The following is a 19,259-nucleotide window of genomic DNA, read 5'->3' as shown; positions in this document are numbered from 1 at the left end:
CTGTCTGAGCCCCTCTGCAAAGAGCCCGTGCTGACATTCCCCAGTGCCAGCTGTTCCTTGGGGCATTTTTGGGGTGTCAGTGGGGTCTGTCGGGGCTGAGCATCTGCGGGTGCCTGTTCAGAGCAGCCCCTGGCCGAGGGCCGCGGGCAGCCCTTTATCCATGTCCATCCGCAGCGCTGCCCGGGCAGCCCAGTGGCCCGGTTCCCGGGATGTGTGTTTGGCACGCTGTGTGCCACGGGCAGGACACTGCAGGCACAGCTCCTCTCTGTAAATCCAAAGCACAAGAGCTGCTGCTTCCCTTCCTGGGCCTCCCAGCCTTCTCCTTCCCCCTGTTCCCTGCCAGCTGGGACACACAGAAGGAGCACCAAGGAACACTCCTGGCAGTGAGCAGGAGTCGCTGAGAGCTCTGTGCAGCTCTGGGCTGGAAAAGCTGGCCCGGCCTCAGCAGCCCCTGGGATTTTGGGCTGTGAACACTCACCTGTGGGAAAGGCCCCTCTGCAGGCAGGAGCAGCCCTGACCCTCTCCAGAAGAGCTTTGGCCGTGGACCAAGTGAACCCTCAGGACTTGCCTTGCTCATTTCTCCCTGGAAAGGGCCATGGAAGGAGCACCTTTACAGCTGTTGGGTAAATCCTGGAAAGGGCAGGAAATCAGGTTATGGGAAGAGTTCAGTGCTGTCACACAACTGCTCACCTGTGTTGTTGCATGATCAGATGCTGGCCATGGAGCTCTGCCCTGGGGCCATTGCAGGGGCTGGTGTGGAAAGCAGCATTAGCATAAAAGAAGGAGCTGTATTTGCATAGGAATGACCTTGCTGGCACTTGGCATTCCTATCCCAGGCAGGACATTGCCAGGAGCTGAGATTGGCTTGGCTGGAGCAGGGAGCTGAGAGTGCCCAGGTGTGGGTTCAATCGCCAGAGGAGCCATTCACATAAGGGTGCGACTTGGTGGTCTTTGTGTATCCATTCCCACTCAGGATCTCCTGTGCTCTGGAAATAAAGAAGAAACATTTTTCACTGGACTTTTAAAGCCAGTTTTTGCATTGGAGCATACCAGCCCCAGAGAAAGCAGCGGGGGGGGGGAGGAAGGAGAGCATCAGGTCTCACGCGGCAGTTGCGGGATGAGCGGCTCAAGCAGCAGCGAGCCCCGGCGAGGCCCCGGTCCCGCAGCGGGCACAGTGAGAGCAGGAGCGGCAGCAGCAGCCTCGGCGCCAGCGCCCGGCCCGGAGCGGCTCGTCCCGCTGCAGCCGCGCTCGTTGGGCGGGGCCGCGGCGGGCGGGAGGCCCCCAAGGGAGCGGCCCCGGGGCAGGGGGAGGCGGGCGCTGCTGTGCGCAGGGGGTGCGGCGGCCCCGGCAGTGGCGGGGCTGGGGGAGCTCCGCGTCCCCGCGGGGGCTGCGGGCGGGGCCGGGCCGGGAGCGCCGGCGCTCCGGTTGCGCCAGGGGGCGCCCCACAGGGCGGGCGGCGCTGAGGGAGCGGCGGCCTCGGGGGGTGCCGGGGGCAGCACGGGCGGTCCCCGCGGCCCGCCCGCTTCCAGGCGCGATCCAGCGCCTGCTGCGGGGAAGCGCCGCCCTCCCGGCGGGCCCGGCACCGGCACGGCCCCGGCTCCCCGCGGCCGCAGCGGGAGCGTAGCCGGAGCTCCGGCGGGAGCCCAGCCCCGCGCTGGCCGCAGCCGGAGCGGCAGCGCCGGGCTCGGCCCCAGCGCCAATCCCGGAGCGGCTCTTGCCAGCCGCGGCGATCCCGATCGCTAATGCCATCCCCCGTCCCACCTCAGTTCTCCGACCCCGGCAGCCGCACCCCGCCCACCGAGAGACAAGCGGCTCGGCCCGGGGCCCCCAGCAGACATCGACAGGACCCAGACCCGAATCCCCGGGCCCGGGTCCCGTTCCCACCTCAGCGCCTCGGGCTCGGCGCAGCGCCGGGAGCAGCCCCCGGTGCCGGGCTCCGCACAGCGCCCCGAACGACGGTCCCGCCGCAGCCCGGGATGAGCAGGATGAGCGTTCACCGCACAAAGCGGAGCGGGCGCGGATCCGCCGGCATTTACGGGCGCGGGCGGAGCGGGGCGGGGCCGGCACAGGTGTGAAGGGCGGGGTCCGCACAGGTGCGCGGGGCCCCAGCGCGGCTGCGCGGGGCGGGGCCGAGGGGATTTAAGCCTCGGGAATCGGCGCCGCCGCCATTTGCTCCCTCGGCGCTCGGTGCGAGAGGCTGTGGCCGGGCCGGGCTCTGTATCTCTCTATTTCCATATCTCTATGTCTCTGTATTTGTTTTCCTTTATATTTGTGTTTGTTTTTCTTCTTCTAACCCTCTCCGTTCTCCCCCCTCTGCCTCCCCTCCCCCACCCCCTACACCCTCCCCCCCTACCCCCCCTCCCTCTCCCCCCTAGCCCTCCCCTCCCTCCCCCCAGCCCGGTTCCCCCCATGCCCCCTCCCTGTCCCCCTACACACCCCAACCCTGCCCTACCCCTCCACCCTCTCTCCCCTTCTCCGCCGTTCCTTCCCCCCCATCCCGGGTCCCCCTGCCCCCTCACCCTGCTCCCCTTCCCCTCCCAATTCCCCCCACCTGCCCTCAATCCTCCCCCTCGGTCTCCCACCTTTCCTCGCCCCTCCACCTCCCCCTGTTCCTCTTCCCTCTTTCCCCCTCTGCATCTCGACCCCCCCCACCTGTGCTCCGTCCTCGTCCTCCCCCCCCTCCTTTCCTGTCCCCCCACCCCACCTCTCCCTGCACACCCCGAACCCCCCACCTGCGCTCCTTCTTTGACCCCCTCTGCTCCCTTATTCCCGTCCTCTGTCCCGTCTTTCCCCGGCAGCCGCGGGGCTCGGGGCGCCGGAGAATAAAGCCCAGAGGGCCGGAGCCCGGCGCCCCTGCCCTCGCTGGAGTCCCACACGGGCCGGGCCCGCTCGGCGGGTCCCCCGTGCAGTACAAAAACAGCGCCGGGGCTCCGGCTTTCCACACATCACACTGGGGATCCCCTCCTCAGGAGGGGTTCCCGAGGGGGGTGGTGGGTTTCGGGGAGGGGGGTGTGTTGGGGTAGGGTGGGCCCCCTCCTCAGGAGGGGGTCCCGGGGGGAGTGGGTGGGGTGGGTTTCGGGAGGGGGTGGGGGCTGGGTCCGGGGGGGGTGGGGTGGGCCCCCTCCGGAGGAGGGGGTCCCGGGAGGGGGTCAGGGTGGGCCCCCTCCGGAGGAGGGGGTCCGGGGGAGGGGGTGGGGCGGAGGGGGGGACTTTCCCCCCTCCAGTCCCCGCCCCCTCTCCCGGACCCCCTCCTCCGGACGGGGCTCGCCCCGGCCCCCTCCCCGGGACCCCCTCCTCCGGACCGGGGCCCCGGGGGGAGGGAGGGGGGCGGGTGGGGGGGGGGCCGGGCGGGGGGGGCTGTTGGTTTGGCCTGTGATCTCTATGTCTGTTCATGCCGCAGAGTGACGTGACCCCCTCTGCTTCCCCCCCACCCCACCCGCCCCCCCTCCCTCCCCCCGGGGCCCCGGTCCGGAGGAGGGGGTCCCGGGGAGGGGGCCGGGGCGAGCCCCGTCCGGAGGAGGGGGTCCGGGAGAGGGGGCGGGGACTGGAGGGGGGGAAAGTCCCCCCTCCGCCCCACCCCCTCCCCGGACCCCCTCCTCCGGAGGGGGCCCACCCTGACCCCCTCCCGGGACCCCCTCCTCCGGAGGGGGCCCACCCCACCCACCCCCCCGGACCCCCTCCTCCGGAGGGGGGCCCACCCTACCCCAACCCACCACCCTTCCCGAACCCACCACCCCCCCGGGACCCCCTCCTGAGGAGGGGATCCCCAGTGTGATGTGTGGAAAGCCGGAGCCCCGGCGCTGTTTTTGTACTGCACGGGGGACCCGCCGAGCGGGCCCGGCCCGTGTGGGGCTCCAGCGAGGGCAGGGGCGCCGGGCTCCGGCCCTCTGGGCTTTATTCTCCGGCGCCCCGAGCCCCGCGGCTGCGGGGGAAAGAGGGAAAGGGGAGAGTCAGGGAGGGATGAGGGGGGATAGGGAGAGGAGTCGGGGTGGGTTGGGGAGAACGAGAACGAGGGGGGAAAGGATGATGGACAGAGGAGAGGTAGAGGGAGAAGAGAGGGGAGTCGGGTTGGGGAGCGGGGTACGGAGAGGGGAGAAAGGAGGGGTCGGGGAGAAAGGAGGGGTACGGGGGTCGGGGATGCGCAGGGGAGCAGGGAGAGAGAGTGGGGGGCGCTGGGGAGAGGGCAGGAGCGGGGCTGGGAGAGAGAGACAGGGAGGGTGTGGGGAGAGAGAAAGAGACTGGGGGGGTAGGAAAGAGGTGATAAGCGGGGGAAGAAGGAGGAGGAGAAGGGCAGGAGAAAGAGGGGGAGGAAAGAGGGGGAGCGGGGGCCTCACCCGGGCCACGCCGGGGGAGCCCGGCCCGGCCGCAGCCTCCCCGAGCTCTGAGGGAGCAAATGGCGGCGGGGGCGATTTCGGGGGCTTAAATCACCTCGGCCCCGCCCCGCGCAGCCGCCCTGGGACCCCGCGCACCTGTGCGGACCCCGCCCCGCGCACCTGAGCCGGGCCCGGCCCCGCCCCTGAAGCCGCCCCCGGCCCCGCCCGGCCCCGCCCGGGACCGCCCCAGAGCCCCGGCCCCGCCCGGCCCCGGGGCCCGCCCTGCCCGGCACGGGGGCGGCTCCATCGCTCGGGGCCCCGCCCCTCTCTCCCGGGCCGGACCCGCCCCGCGCACCGGGGCCGCACCGGGGCCGCTCCCGGGACCGGGGCTCCGGCTCCTGCCGGCGGCCGCTGCGGGTCCCGGGCGGTGCCGCCTCTCCCCCGGCGGGATCGGGGCTGGGATCGGCACCGGGAGGAGCCGCTCCGGGACGGGCGCTGGGGCCGAGCCCGGCGCTGCCGCTCCTGCTCCGGCCGGCTCTCCGCGGGGAGCCGGGGCTCTGCCGGCGCCCGGGCAGCCCCGGGATCCCGAGCCGGGCCCGACGCGCCGGGCCGGGCTCCGCTCCCAGCCCTGAGCCCCTCCCGGAGCCCGCCTTGGGCCCCACGACGCGGCCCCGGGCTCTGCCGCCAGCCCCGGACGCGGCGCTGAGTCGCTGCTCCCGAGCTCTGCGTGGGGCCGGCGAGCCCGGCTTCGGGCTGTGCCTGAGGCAGGACTCGGAGCCCAGAGACACAGACTCGCCCTGGCCCCAAGAGCCCGCTTGGAGCATCAAAACACGGCACTTGGGCTTTAATTCAGGGCCAGCAAAACGCAGCACTTCCGTTTCTCTTTGTGAGCCCGAACACACAGGACTCGCTCTCTTCCTCAAGCCCTGAGAACAGGATTTAGTCACTGTTTCTGAGTCCCAGCTCTGGCCATACCAGCCTGCTCTCAGGACTCCACAGTGCAGGATTCAGTCTCTGCTTTTAAGCTCTGCGCCTGCTTTTGAGCCCCCGAAACGCAGCACTGGGTCTCTTTTTGTGAGCCCAAAACCGCTCCTGTCCCTCGGGTTCGGAGCCCCCAAAAGTGCCCGGGGCCATGGCTGGACCCCAGCTGGGCACCAGCAGCCGCTCCCTCACCCCCCGTGGGATGGGGAAGAGACCAGAGACAAAATTCCAGCTCAGAACAGTTTAATAATGGAAACCAAGACAAATGCAATCATTTGAGAGTAATGACAACACATAGTGACAGTGAGAGCAACAAGAGCAGTGGTAACAATAATGAACAGGAGACAGAGAAAATCCCCTCCACACCCCCCCCTTTAACATTATAAATCCAAAATTTAATCCAGAGCAACACAAACTCCCACTGTGGGGCATTTCCATATTCCTGTTCCTTTCTCTGGGTTCTGTCCTGGGGATTTGTGGACTGAGGGAGGCACTGGCCGCTCCTCTGGCCAAGGGGAAGGCTCCTGTGCTATTGCCATGAAGAGAGCACCTGGAATTACTGCCCTGGGAGCCCAGTCCGGTCCTTCCAGTGACTGGGGGGCACCCAGAGGGTCTTTACACGAAATGAAAATGACATCCTGGCCCAGTGCATTGACAGCAGGATTGGACACTCCTGGCCAAGGTGACCAGTCCGTGGGAGTCGCACCGGTGACCATCCAGGGGGGATTTTAACTTGGAGACTTGCAGATTTCAGCGTGCAGAAGCTCCAATTCTTTTTGGCACCTCTTGTTTAAATGTCTCCCCACTGGAAGAGGTCAATTAGTCTTTTTACTGACCTGACTGCCAGAGGCAGGGAAAACCAATCAGCGTTCCCTGAACGCCTCCAGCACTTCCAAGTCCACCTGCAAGGAGTGGCCGATGGGCAGGAGCCTGCCCAGAACAGGCTCAGAGATGGGGCTTTCAACCCAAACCATTCCATCATTCCATGATCTCTGCCTGTATTGATGTTGCACTGTTCCCTCTCAAATTTAAATTCCCAAATTTAGATGATTTATTCAAGGAATCATTTTAAAATTATTCAGGAATAAAAAGGGAAGCATCAAACATACAAGAATCATTCCTACACCCACCAAACCATTCTTAACTGGATGCTTATTCCCTCATCTCTGTCTTTGTTTTGCTTTCCTGGAAAACCTTGTGATCCCAGAGTCTCTCAGAGCGATGTACTGGCATTACTGCAAGGTTTGCTCTCTCAGAGCGCCAGGGGGGTTTACAGCACTTGTTCCTCTGCATCTTTATCCTTTCATCAGCTTTCCCCTGGAACGGTGCTGTGGGAGAAGCTTGGAATTACTAGAAATGGATCAGGTTCACATTTTTTCCCCACCAGTTTTCAACTGTTTTGAAATGTGCCCAGGAACACTGCTGTGAAAGGATCAATCAGAACATCCTGAAAGAGAAAACCACCTCCAGCAGGCAGCCAGAATGATCCCATTTCTGTTCTTACCTGGTCCTGCCAGAGCTCCCAACAGCCATTCCCATTCCAAAACAAGAGCTATGGAAGGCATTCCTGCTGTCCATGAGGGTGAGGAGGCAGTTTTGGATGTTCTTTGCTGTGGAATCAGACAACAAACAGAGTGTAAATGATCTTGGTGGTCCCTTCCAAGCCAAACCAGCCCGTGATTCCATGCGTGGATCAGCACCTGTCCCAACTCCATTCCAGAAACCTCCTCCCACTAACCCAGAACTTTCCTTTTTCTGCTCAACATCAGGGATTTGCTGCCGAGTGCCCCGGGCAGGGGATACCTCAGCATTCCCTGGGACGCCTCAGCATTCCCTGGGACACCTCAGCCTTCCCTGGGACGCCTCAGCCTTCCCTGGGACCGCAGCATTCCCTGCGCTGCCTCAGCATTCCCTGCGCTGCTGTTCCACGCCGATCCCGTGGCCAGCGCCGTTCCGGGCTGCAGTGCCGGGCTCTCCCCACAAGGCGGCAGCACCGGGAGCGAGCAGCCCCGGCCGGTCCCGCTGGCTCGGGGCAGCTGCGCCTTGAACCCGCCCTGAGCCGGCGGGGCCGTGAAACACTAGCGGGCACAAACCCACTGGCAGATTAACCCAGATTTTACCCCAAATGTTCATTTTGTCCCTACAGAATCCACCCCGGAGCGACGCCTTGGGCCCCACACGGCCGAGGCAGCTCCGGTGCCCCGTGCCTGCAGCTCCCGCTGTGCCGGGACAGCAATCCCTGTGCCAGGACAGCAATCCCTTCTTTCCTTCCTGGAGAAAAACGCCGGCTCGTTATTTTCAAAACCTGCTGATCTCTATTCCCAGCTTCTTATATTGCTGTATATGTTAGGGTAGATAGAGAGGCTGTATTTGAAAATTAATCTATACATAAATTAGTATGAGGCATCAATATACCTAAAAGTGAAAAACGAGGGTTTTAGTATTCTATACACTCCCCTCCCTGTGAATTTTCTGGCAGTTTTGGGTCCCTCTGGGGGAGGGCACCCAGCATGACCCCCCTCATTCCCATTCTCATCTCTTTCCTCAGCTGCACGTGGATTTGTGCCTCCTCTGAGGATTTGGAAAGGAATTTGGGAACCCCCTTCCCTTTCTGTGGTTTCCAGCTTTTTCTCTGAGGCGGCCCAAAAGGCAAACAGGAGAAAAAACCCCAGAAGTGCACAAAATCCCAGCCCCTCCCAAGATGCAGCTCCTCACACCAAACCTTGGGAGAATCCCTGGTGCTTCCAACACCGCTGCAATCCCACCTGGAGCTGAGCCTACAGGGTGCTCTGCCTAATCCACATGCAAGCCTGGATAGCCCAAAGCCTGCGAGAAAAGAGGAGGCAAAGTGAACGGGAGAGGGGAAAAAACGGAATTTTGGGTTTTCCCTGTGTTTGCAACAGGATTGAAGGGCAGGATGGAGAGGTTTTGTGGAAAAGAAGTACCAAAGGCTGCTTCATTCCCAGCAATTAATTAGCGCTGCTCAGGCTGAATCCAAGAGGACAAATGCACCAGGATCAAACAGGAGCGGCCGACAGGATGGGTTATGACACAGATCTGTGAAGCTGGAGCCTTCTTTCTTCTCCCGGGCTCTCCCAGAAATTCTCCATGGCCAGAGGTGCTCCCGCTCTCCCCGCTGGGGAGGATGGACTTGGATAGCCCGGCTGACTGGTGAGCCTAAAACAAGAAAGTGATGCAGTGATCCAAGTGTTTTTCCAAGGAAATGACATATTCTCTGGACCTGGGATAACCCATATCCCATGGCCTTCTCCAGGAAGGGTCCCAGCGGGATATGGTCTCCCAGAAAGGATTCCATAGGGGCTCACCTTTTGCCTGGAGCTTGGCTGAAGTCCTCAGCAATGCCAGGGAATGTGGCCATTGGAGGCTTTGGGCAGATTTGGCTCATTTGCCTTTTTAGGCTTTGCTTCCTTCTCTCAGCCTTCCCACTGCATTGTGGTCTCCAAGGAATATGGAAATCCCATTGGATTCCTGCTCTTTTGGACATTTTTTGTACCATTCCTGTACAAAACGAGGCCCCCTGTTCGGATGCTTTTCCCCACCATTCCCCAGCAGTTTTAGCTGCCAGTCCATTCCCTGCGTTGGTTGGGCTCTTCCCAGATCTCTGAGCTCCTGCACAAGGCAGGAGATGGATTTGGCCCAGGAACTGAACACTCCTGAGGAATTGTCTGATGCCATCTCCACATTTGACAGCTGATCCTTGTGCTCAAAGGATCCCCCTTTCTTCCCTCCAGCCAGTTCCAAGGCTCGCTGCCCCCAGCTGGGATCAGTCCCCAGTCTGATCCCTGCACTCTTCCCTGCCGGGATCCTGCTCAGGAATCCATGGGCTACAAATGTAAGAATTCATTCTTCCCACCCCTGCCCACTTCTAATTCCAAAGGATTTGGTGTCTGCCTTACCTGGCTGGAGCCTGCTTCCAACTCTGTTCTTGCTGCTTCTGCTGCTTTCCATTGCCCAGGAATTCCACTGATGGAGTGACAGCGTTTTCCAGCTCCTCCAGGATTCCCTCTGTTGTGTTTGGGTGCTGGAAGGATATCAAAACCAGGGCCTCACTATCAGGAATTACATCCCTGGATTTGTTCCTTTCCAAATGTCACCTCTTCCCAACAAAGCCCTGGGCATCCAAGGAATAGAGAAATTGATGTGCTGACCACTGTTTACTCCTCTGGAATGTCAGAGCTTGGGAAAATGGGCAGCTGGAGCTTTTCCTGGTGCTACCCATGAGGTGTATTTTACCTCAGAGCCCCTGCCCATGCCTTTGCCTGTATCCACCAAAAATCCACCTGTTCATTCCCCAGCTGCTGCCTCCCTCTTTTCCTTTATCCCACAGAATTTTAACAGGTGAATCTTCCCCTCTGCAAGAGCACCTTTCATTCCAAACCTAAGAACAAACAAATCATTCCCTTGGACCTTCATTATTAGAATCCCACTGAGAGCAGTGGATGCAAAATGATCCTCTGCTGGCCCCTGCTGCATTCCTGGAGCAGGGATTCTTTCCCTCTTTCCCCCTCCGTGGTGACGGCCCTGCCCTGCCCCCTTTTCGGGCTTTGTTCCACAGCTTTTGTTTCCACCTCTTGCATCCTTTCCCTCACTCCAGGAGCTCCCAGCAGTTCCACACCCTCTTTTCTCCCATCCTGATCCTTTCTCCAAGAACAGAGCTGTGCATTTCAATTCCCTTCTCTTTTCTCCGACAATTCCCACCAATCCAGACCTAAAGCTGACACAAGGAACACTCAGTGCCCACAAATGCAAATCCAGACCTGGCCATGCCTAAACCAGCAACTCTGAACACACAATCCCCGACCATCTGCATTAATTCAAAGCTAACATTTAGGACACACCGAATACCTGAACATTCCCAAGAAACATCCTGTTGCCTTCAGCTCCCAGCGGTTTTTGCTTTGAACTCATACGGATTGGGGGATCAAGGGATTTCCCTGAAAAAACCTGTGCAGGGCATGCTGGAATCCCCGATCCCGTGAATCCAGGGAGTGTTAAAAGCTTAGTCCAACCTGGCCCACCATCAACTTTTGCCAAACATCCCCCAAATCATCAGGTTAACAGAACCCTGCTCTGGTGATGCATTTTTAGTATTGGAAAGCCAGGAATTACTTTATTCCCAGCACGGGGCTCTGGATATGGGCTTGGGGAGAACAAGACCTTACCAAGGTACAGAGCCAGGGGATGACGTTTGGGAACAATCCTGGGCTGCCTGGCGGCAATTCATTGTCCCTCTTGTCGCCCACGAACACCTTCAGCAGCTCCTCCAGGAGCCCGGGCCAGCGGCTCTGCTTCTCTGGGAGCGGGAGACATTCCCCTGCCCACTGCAGGCACCTGCAAACCATTCCAGAGTCAGCTCCGAGCCAGGGACGGGGCAGGGACGGGGCAGGGATGGGGCAGGGATGGGGCAGGGACGGGGCAGGGACGGGGCAACAGCGGGACAGGGATGGGGCAGGGACGGGGCAGCGGTGGGGCAGGGACGGGACAGGGACGGGGCACCCCGAGCCAGGGCCGTGCTCAGCCGTCCCACGGCTCCAGCGGCTCGGGCCCTCGGAAATGCCGGATCGGAGCCTCGTAATCCCTGCAGGGAAGAGGCCGGCTCAGGCCGGGATCAGCGAGGGTGGGAAGCGCCCGGGGTGGGCGGAGGCTCTGCCCCCCACGGCCGCGGCATCCGCACAGCTCCGGGGGACGGGGCACCCCCGATGCCGCTCCCCATCCCGTTCCCCCGTTCCCCATCCCGTTCTCCCGCTCCTCGCTCACCGCCCGGGCCCGTCCATGCCCGCCCGCCCCAACCGCTCCCGCCCATTCGAACTGACCGCGCGCAGCCCCGCCACGCCTCCCATTGGCCAGACCCGCGCCCGCCCCGCCTCCCCATTGGTCTCTGGCCCCGTCAATCACGCGGCAAACCCGCCCACCCCGCCGCCCGCAGGCGCTGTTGCCGTGGCGGCCGCTGGAATGCGGCCCGGGCGCATCCCCAAGGGAAAAGGAGGCACAAAATGAGGATTGGGAAGTCAAAGGGGAAGGCTGCGCAGCGCCCGCGGCGCCCCGAGAGCGAGGAGCAGCCCCCACTCCTCTCCCCATCTTCGTTTCCCACCCCCGAGCCCTGCACGTTATCAGGGAGCAGCCCCAACCCTCTCCCATCATTAACTCGGAGATATTCCGTGGTTTTTCCAAACTGCTGAATTTATTGTGCTGAAGAGCCGCTTCGTTCAGCACACACCGGCCCATAGAGCTGCATAGAAAAGTGCTGCGATACAATTCCAGGCTTCCCCAGCCCATGTGCAGGTGTCACCCCCAGCCCTCCCAGGGGCTCCCAGTTCCCAGGGCAGAGCAGAACCAGCACCCAGCCAGCAGCCCCTCGGGCCTGGGAGCTGTGGGGCACTTCCAGAAGTACAGCATGCCTTGGAGCAAGCTGGCCAAACAATTCCACACCTAAACCCTTCAATCCCTGCAAGTCAAGGCAGACTCCCAAATGCCCAAGAATTCGCACCTGCCATGGAAAAGTTAAAAGATCAGCGTCTGCCTGAACTGCATTTGCAGAGTCCAATTGCACCCATTTTGCTCTGCCTCACGCTGGCAAATTGCCCGGAACGTGCTGTGTCCAAGAGCCTGGAAACCATGGAAAACTCCTGACACTGGTATCCCGACTCTGCCTCCTGCAGACACCCAGCTCAGGGAAAGCTTTGCAGCAAAGCCCATCCTAAAGGAGCTGTTTTCCCCGAGGAAGCCCAGCAGCGGCAGCGCTGCCCCAGAGCACAAAGCAGCAGCTGTGCCGGGGAAGAGCATCCTTCAGTTCCTCTGCTGCTCCCTTGACCACAGAGCTGTTCCTAGGCCACATTCACCTGCCTGGAGCACCCATGGTCCCGAGTGCCCGGAGCTGGGCTGGCACCGGCACAGGCGGCACGGGCAGGATGGCCCAGGGGCTCAGCACGGCCCCGGCTGCTCCGGGAGTGCCACGGCAAAGATGTGCCTGGTCCCGGCTGGAGCGGGGCAGGAGCGGGGCTGTCGGGGGGAAGGCGGCCCCGGGGGGTCTGGGCGTGTGCGAGGGGTCAGGAGGGGTCAGGAAGGCTCTGGATGCTGCCGATCCCAAATGTCCGCGCTGGAGAGCAGCAGAGCCCGACAGGCAGCGCTTCAAGGTGGGGAGAGGCTGCCGGGCAGGAAACCTGCGGGATGGGATGGGATGGGATGGGATGGGATGGGATGGGATGGGATGGGATGGGATGGGATGGGATGGGATGGAGAGCATGGATGAGGAAGGGATAGGGATGGGATGGGACAGGGAGCAGCTCAGCTGTGCTGCACCTGTGGTCATTCCCAGCACAATCAACTTCATTAAAGCCAAGTGTGGCTCCCAGTAGCAGAAACCCGAGAGGTTCCACATCATTATTGTCCTCCTTGTGCTCTTCACTCTCCCCTTCAGTGTCTGCAATATCCTGCAGCAGTTCAATGACACCGATGTCTCCTCATAGGTTGTTTTCCTGCTCTCCTGCATCCACAGCACCATCAAACCCTTCATCTACTTCTTGGTAGGGATGTACAAGAGGCTGTGTACAAGCCAGCCCTGCATTCCCGGTGATGGGAAGAGACACCAGGTAGGGCTGCAGAGCTGGGCAGGGACAGCAACATTCCCTTCCTCTTGGAGTGGCAATTTGTCACATTCCTTCATTCCAGAATTAAATCATTCTGAGTAAAGAGCAGGCTCAGAGGTGAACTCCACTGAACTCTTGTGCCTGTGACCAAAACCCGCTGGAAATATGGAAATTGACGTCACCAGGAGCTTGGACCATTGGATTGCACAGAAATTAGGGGGTTGTGCTGCTGTCCTGCACAATGGGGCCGTCCTCTGGTTCCCCAGCATCCATGTCCAAGGAAGCCCTTCAGCACCTCCATCCTGAACCTGGCCACCCTTGAAGAAGGGGCAGTCAATAACTGACTCGTGTAAGCACAAGTTAACTATTGGGAGACAGCAAATGTTAGTTCAGACAGAAGATGTTAATTACAAAACCTAAGAAGCCGAATTCACCCTAATCCTGTCAAGATAGAGGGGACAAGGATTATCTCAGAGACGCTGAATCATTCCCCAAAGGACTACGCTTGCCCTGGGAGAAAGGTGAAAAGTTCACTGGGAGGATGACTACTGGCCTTCATCAGAAAGACCCCCGAGGAAGAAGAGGAGCCTTCCTCAGTGCGACCACCAGGACACACAGCGCATGCGTGACCCACATGCTAATGATATTAATGACTTCCGAGAAATAATCTGTATAACCACACCTGTCCCAAGGAATGTGATGAATATTCATAATTTAACCCTTAATACTGTGTTGCAGAGAGCACCAGGTTTGTGTGTTTGGAGGAGCGATCCCCACACACCCGGCGCGCCGAATAAAGCAAACACCCACTTCTCTGACTCTGTCTCTGAAGTGTCTCCTGGCCCGGTTGAGGCGTGACTCATCCGGCACCCCGAGATGGGACCCTCTCTGCCTGGCTGCCGGATCCAGGGGTAAGCAGAGCTCCCAGTCACCACCCTGAATTTTCAGGGGGAGCTCAGCTGTCCTTTGGCTAACGGCGGGGGCAGACAAGGGCCATCTGCACCAAATTAAGGGATTTGCTATTCCTTTTAAACACAAAATACCTGCAGGTCCAGGGTTCGAGTCCCTGAGGGTGGGTTGAAAGTCCCAAGGAAGACTGGGTCTCCCAAAATTAGTCCTGGGCAAGAGGAAAAGTGCTTTTAAAGGGGTTGGACCCCCAGGGGTTGGACCCCACTGTGAAAGGTACCTTTAAGGGGTTGGACCCCGCTGTCGTGTGCTATTGTACTGCTATTTGTGTTTTGCCTGTTGCTATTCTGCTGCTGTGTGAGTGAGAGTGGATGAGACGTGCTGCCAAAGTACAAAGCGAGTGGGGGGCTCTATCTGCGGTTCCGTACCCCGGCCACGGGCTCGGCCAGAGAAAAGCGAAGCGTTTGGCAAAGAGTGAATGAGGATAAATCACATAAACCGTTGGTTTGGAATTCAACCTTACTGTCCTAAAGGGGGCGGATTTTAGAGGAGAAAGATTTTAGTTACTGAATTGAGAACACCCAGGCTCCAACGCTTTTCTCATATAGCCCCAGCTAATTTCCCTTTTAAAATCCCGTGCCTAGTGTGGAAACAGTTGTGAAGCTTGGGTTTGTTTTGGGTTTTTTTGTACATGTATTAGAAAGTAGTACTGTCTATTAGAAAGATTGAACAGTGTCCAAGTTGTTGGAGGAGAGAGCTTGGTTTTAGACAAGAGTGGCAGAGCGTGGCTTTGTGGAAGGAAGGAGCTGGTTCTCTGGTTGTGGGGGTTTTTGGCCATGAAGAGAGAAAAGAGGGGGAGAAAGGACAAAAGAGGTAATGGGATCATCAGAAAGTAAGGAAATAACCCAGAAAAGTCCATTAGGATGCGTGCTGGCACACTGGAAAGAGCTGGGGGGAGTCCCTGGAGGGAATATGAAAAAGAGCACCCCAATTAAATATTGTAATCAGTGGTGGCCACTCTACAGATTAGATGATGGTGAAAAATGGCCAGAAAATGGCTCTTTAAGATAGAACACTCTATTGCAATTAATGTTATTTTTAAGGAGGGAAAATAAATGGGATGAGACCCATTAAGGTTTTTTTACCTTAAGACGCAAACCAGAGTGGCAGAAACAAGGTGGCATCAATCTGGCACCACAGGACTCTATGGTCCTCCTCCTAGAAAAGGAGGCAAAAGGAAAAAACCGCATGAAGAGGTGTTGCTCATCATGCAGTATTGGGCAGAGATGTTTAAAGCTCAAAGCTGAGAGGGACCAGGATCCCTTGGAAACCCAGGAGCTAATGGGGCGCAGTGGTGGCACCCTAACATCAGGAACAATGTCCCCAGCACCCCAAACATCCTCAGAGGATAGTGGGGATGAAGGAACAAGCGAGGCTGGCTCAGGAATATCACCCAGAACTAGGAGCAAGAGCCCTGTAGAGAAGAAGCTCCTAGCACCACTTAGACAAGTGGTGGGGCCAGACGGGGGAATAACAAAAGTTAAAACACCATTTACAGCTTTGGATTTAGATACCTGGAGGGAGGCAGCCAGAATGTATAGAGAAGACCCTGAAAAGGTAGCAAAGAGGTTTGAATTGGTTGTTAGAAATCAAGAGATTGATTGGGAAGATAGAGACCTCATGCTGTCAGAATTAACTGAGACAGAAAAAGCTGCTGTAATATCCACAGCAAGAACACACGTGATTTACAACTATGGACTCATTGTAAAACCCTTATACCAATTCCTAAAAGAGACTGGGGGAACTCACCTATGCTGGACACCAGGGACTAATAATGCATTTGTAACTCTGAAACGTGAGTTAATGCAAGCTCCAGCACTGGGCATACCAGATGTCACTAAACCTTTTCTGTTGTTCTCACATGAGAGACAAGGACTGGCACTGGGACTTTTGGCACAGAAGCTGGGACCATACAAAAGGCCAGTGGCTTATTTCTCCGAGCAGCTGGACGTGGTCAGCCAAGGAGAGCCCCCCTGCCTGCGTGCAGTGGCAGCTGGGACCCTGAACATAGAAGAAGCTCACAAGTTCACACTGGGCCAGCAGAGAACTGTTTTTGTCTCTCACACAGTGTCAGCAGTGCTCACACAGAAAGGAAATCACTGGTTAAGCCCATCTCGCTTTCTCAAACACCAGGCTGTCCTAGCAGAATCGGAGGATGTGAGTATCCAAGTAACCAACGTTTTAAACCCAGCAGCTTACCTCCAGGGCAAGGCTGCTGAGGAGCCTGTACAGCAGGACTGCATTGAAACCATGGAGGCAGTTTACTCCAGCCACACAGACCTAAAGGACTCTCTGCTAGAAAATGCAGGAAACTGGTTCACTGATGGGAGCAGTTATGTCAAGGATGGTGAGCGGCTCGCTGGGTGTGCAGTTACAACCACAGACGCTGTCGTTGAGGCAAAACTGTTACCTGTGGGGACATCAGCTCAAAAGGCTGAAATAACAGCCCTAACTGGAGCCTTGGCGCTGGCCGAAGGAAAACCTATCAACATTTGGACTGATTCAAGGTATGCTTTGGGGTGGTACACGCTCACGGGGCTATCTGGAAAGAAAGGGGTTTATTAACCTCACAGAAGAAAGAAATCAAGCATGCTACTGAAATCATGCAGTTACTGGAAGCAGTGGTAAAACCTTCAAAAGTGGCTATAATGCATTATAAAGGACACTCCCAGGGTAACACCATCCCTGAACTGGGAAATGCTATGGCAGACAAAACAGCAAAGGCAGTGGCCAGTGGGGTTCAGATCCAAGCCCTTGCTCTAATTCCTTCTAGCATCCTTATAAGTAAAAAACCCCCACCATACGACACTGATGATTTAAATTAGATACAAGAAGACAAGAGACAAATGAGCACAGATGGGTGAGCGAGGATAAAGGGTCTCATAATCATGCCCAGAAAACTATTAAAATTATTTCTCCAAAGTGAACATTGCATCAGATCACCTTAGATGACACTTCTTGAAAGTTTAAAGAGGTATGAGACAAACTTACAGCCCCCTTTTCGGGCTTTGTTCCACAGCTTTTGTTTCCACCTCTTGCATCCTTTCCCTCACTCCAGGAGCTCCCAGCAGTTCCACACCCTCTTTTCTCCCATCCTGATCCTTTCTCCAAGAACAGAGCTGTGCATTTCAATTCCCTTCTCTTTTCTCCGACAATTCCCACCAATCCAGACCTAAAGCTGACACAAGGAACACTCAGTGCCCACAAATGCAAATCCAGACCTGGCCATGCCTAATCCAGCAACTCTGAACATACAATCCCCGACCATCTGCATTAATTCAAAGCTAACAGGACACACTGAACACTTCAACATTCCCAAGAAACATCCTGTTGCCTTCAGCTCCCAGGGGTTTTTGCTTTGAACTCATACGGATTTGGGGATCAAGGGATTTCCCTGAAAAAACCTGTGCAGGGCACGCTGGAATCCCCGATCCCGTGAATCCAGGGAGTGTTAAAAGCTTAGTCCAACCTGGCCCACCATCAATTTTTGCCAAATATCCCCCAAATCATCAGGTTAACAGAACCCTGCTCTGGTGATGCATTTTTAGTATTGGAAAGCCAGGAATTACTTTATTCCCAGCACGGGGCTCTGGATATGGGCTTGGGGAGAACAAGACCTTACCAAGGTACAGAGCCAGGGGATGGCGTTTGGGAACAATCCTGGGCTGCCTGGCAGCAATTCATTGTCCCTCTTGTCGCCCACGAACACCTTCAGCAGCTCCTCCAGGAGCCCGGGCCAGCGGCTCTGCTTCTCTGGGAGCGGGAGACATTCCCCTGCCCACTGCAGGCACCTGCAAACCATTCCAGAGTCAGCTCCGAGCCAGGGACGGGGCAGCGGCGGGGCAGGGATGGGGCAGGGACGGGGCAGCGGGGCAGGGACGGGGCAGGGAGGGCACGGGGCAGGGATGGGGCAGGGACGGAGCAACAGCGGGGCAGGGATGGGGCACCCCGAGCCAGGGCCGTGCTCAGCCGTCCCACGGCTCCAGCGGCTCGGGCCCTCGGAAATGCCGGATCGGAGCCTCGTAATCCCTGCAGGGAAGAGGCCGGCTCAGGCCGGGATCAGCGAGGGTGGGAAGCGCCCGGGCTGGGCGGAGGCTCTGCCACCCCCACGGCCGCGGCATCCGCACAGCTCCGGGGACGGGGCACCCCCGATGCGCTCCCACCCCGTTCCCGCCCCGCTCCCATCCCGTTCCCCCGTCCCCATCCCGTTCCCCGTTCCCCATCCCGTTCCCCGTTCCCCATCCCGTTCCCCATCCCGTTCCCATCCCGTTCCCCATCCCGTTCTCCCGCTCCTCGCTCACCGCCCGGGCCCGTCCATGCCCGCCCGCCCCAACCGCTCCCGCCGATTCCAACTGGCCGCGCGCAGCCCCGCCGCGCCTCCCCATTGGCCAGACCCGGCCCGCCCGCCTCCCCATTAGCCTGTCGGCCCCGTCAATCACGCGGCAAACCCGCCCACCCCGCCGCCCGCAGGCGCTGTTGCCGTGGCGGCCGCTGGAATGCGGCCCGGGCGCATCCCCAAGGGAAAAGGAGGCACAAAATGAGGAATTGGGAAGTAAGAGGGCAAGGCTGCGCAGCGCCCGCGGCGCCCCGAGAGCGAGGAGCAGCCCCCGCTCCTCTGAGGGCCCATCTCTGCCCCCTGCCCCGTGCCCTGCACGTTTATCAGGAGCAGCCCCAACCCTCTCCATCGTTAACTCGGAGATATTCCGTGGTTTTTCCAAACTGCCTGAAATTTATTGTGCTGAAGAGCCGCTTCGTTCAGCAGCACACCGGTCCATAGAGCTGCATAGAAAAGTGGCTGCCGATACAATTCCAGGCTTCCCCCAGCCCATGTGCAGGTGTCACCCCCAGCCCTCCAGGGGCTCCCAGTTCCCAGGGCAGAGCAGAACCAGCACCCAGCCAGCAGCCCCTCGGGCCTGGCAGCTGTGGGGCACTTCGCAGGAAGTACAGCATGGCCTTGGAGCAAGCTGGCCAAACAATTCCACACCTAAACCCTTCAGTCCCTGCAAGTCAAGGCAGACTCCCAAAATGCCCAAGAATTCGCGACCCTGCCATGGAAAAAGTTAAAAGAATCAGCGTCTGCCTGAACTGCATTTGCAGAGTCCAATTGCACCCATTTTGCTCTGCCTCACGCTGGCAAATGCCCAGAACGTGCTGTGTCCAAGAGCCTGGAAAACCATGGAAAACTCCTGACACTGGTATCCCGACTCTGCCTCCTGCAGACACCCAGCTCAGGGAAAGCTTTGCAGCAAAGCCCCATCCTAAAGGAGCTGTTTTCCCCGAGGAAGCCCAGCAGCGGCAGCGCTGCCCCAGAGCACAAGCAGCAGCTGTGGCCGGGGAAGAGCATCCTTCAGTTCCTCTGCTGCTCCCTTGACCACAGAGCTGTTCCTAGGC

General features: G+C 58.9%; 2 protein-coding genes and 1 long non-coding RNA gene across 16 annotated transcripts; all 3 read right to left on the bottom strand.

Annotated features, from left to right (window-relative positions):
• Positions 1 to 538: 538 nt before the first annotated feature.
• Positions 539 to 5,138, bottom strand: LOC120410098 (basic proline-rich protein-like). The gene is made up of 3 exons (XM_039552955.1): positions 4,670 to 5,138; positions 1,104 to 1,762; positions 539 to 970 (listed from the first exon to the last, which is right to left on the bottom strand). Exons 1-3 carry the CDS (start codon positions 5,136 to 5,138, stop codon positions 905 to 907), a joined length of 1,194 nt encoding a protein of 397 aa, XP_039408889.1. The 3' UTR covers positions 539 to 904.
• Positions 5,139 to 5,521: 383 nt separating this feature from the next.
• LOC120410087 lies at positions 5,522 to 7,367 on the bottom strand. Of its 3 annotated transcripts, none has more exons than XR_005602034.1 (2): positions 6,800 to 7,367; positions 5,522 to 6,717 (listed from the first exon to the last, which is right to left on the bottom strand). It is a non-coding gene; the product is annotated as an uncharacterized LOC120410087 (long non-coding RNA). The 3 variants fall into 3 exon arrangements; XR_005602032.1 differs by having other exon boundaries at positions 5,522 to 6,623; XR_005602033.1 differs by having other exon boundaries at positions 5,522 to 6,100.
• A 220-nt stretch (positions 7,368 to 7,587) lies between these two features.
• Positions 7,588 to 18,213, bottom strand: LOC120410082. 12 transcript variants are annotated; one of them, XR_005602030.1, is made up of 7 exons: positions 18,170 to 18,213; positions 17,491 to 17,659; positions 14,954 to 15,026; positions 9,213 to 9,337; positions 8,622 to 8,814; positions 8,241 to 8,472; positions 7,588 to 8,121 (listed from the first exon to the last, which is right to left on the bottom strand). XR_005602030.1 is itself a non-coding variant. In XM_039552892.1 (6 exons), the coding sequence occupies exons 1-5, from the start codon at positions 18,184 to 18,186 to the stop codon at positions 8,340 to 8,342; spliced, it is 612 nt and encodes a 203-aa protein (XP_039408826.1). In that variant the 5' UTR covers positions 18,187 to 18,207; the 3' UTR covers positions 7,588 to 8,121; positions 8,241 to 8,339. The 12 variants fall into 12 exon arrangements, 6 of the variants coding, with proteins under 6 accessions (XP_039408826.1, XP_039408823.1, XP_039408824.1 ...); XR_005602028.1 differs by lacking the exon at positions 14,954 to 15,026 and adding an exon at positions 10,479 to 10,647 and having other exon boundaries at positions 9,213 to 10,030; XR_005602026.1 differs by lacking the exon at positions 14,954 to 15,026 and adding an exon at positions 10,479 to 10,647.
• Positions 18,214 to 19,259: the final 1,046 nt, after the last annotated feature.

This window comes from Corvus cornix, chromosome 5, assembly GCF_000738735.6.
Source record: "Corvus cornix cornix isolate S_Up_H32 chromosome 5, ASM73873v5, whole genome shotgun sequence".
Classification (NCBI taxonomy): Eukaryota; Metazoa; Chordata; class Aves; order Passeriformes; family Corvidae; genus Corvus; species Corvus cornix.
Note: the sequence above shows the minus strand (reverse complement) of the source record. Positions and strands in the feature narration are given on the sequence as shown.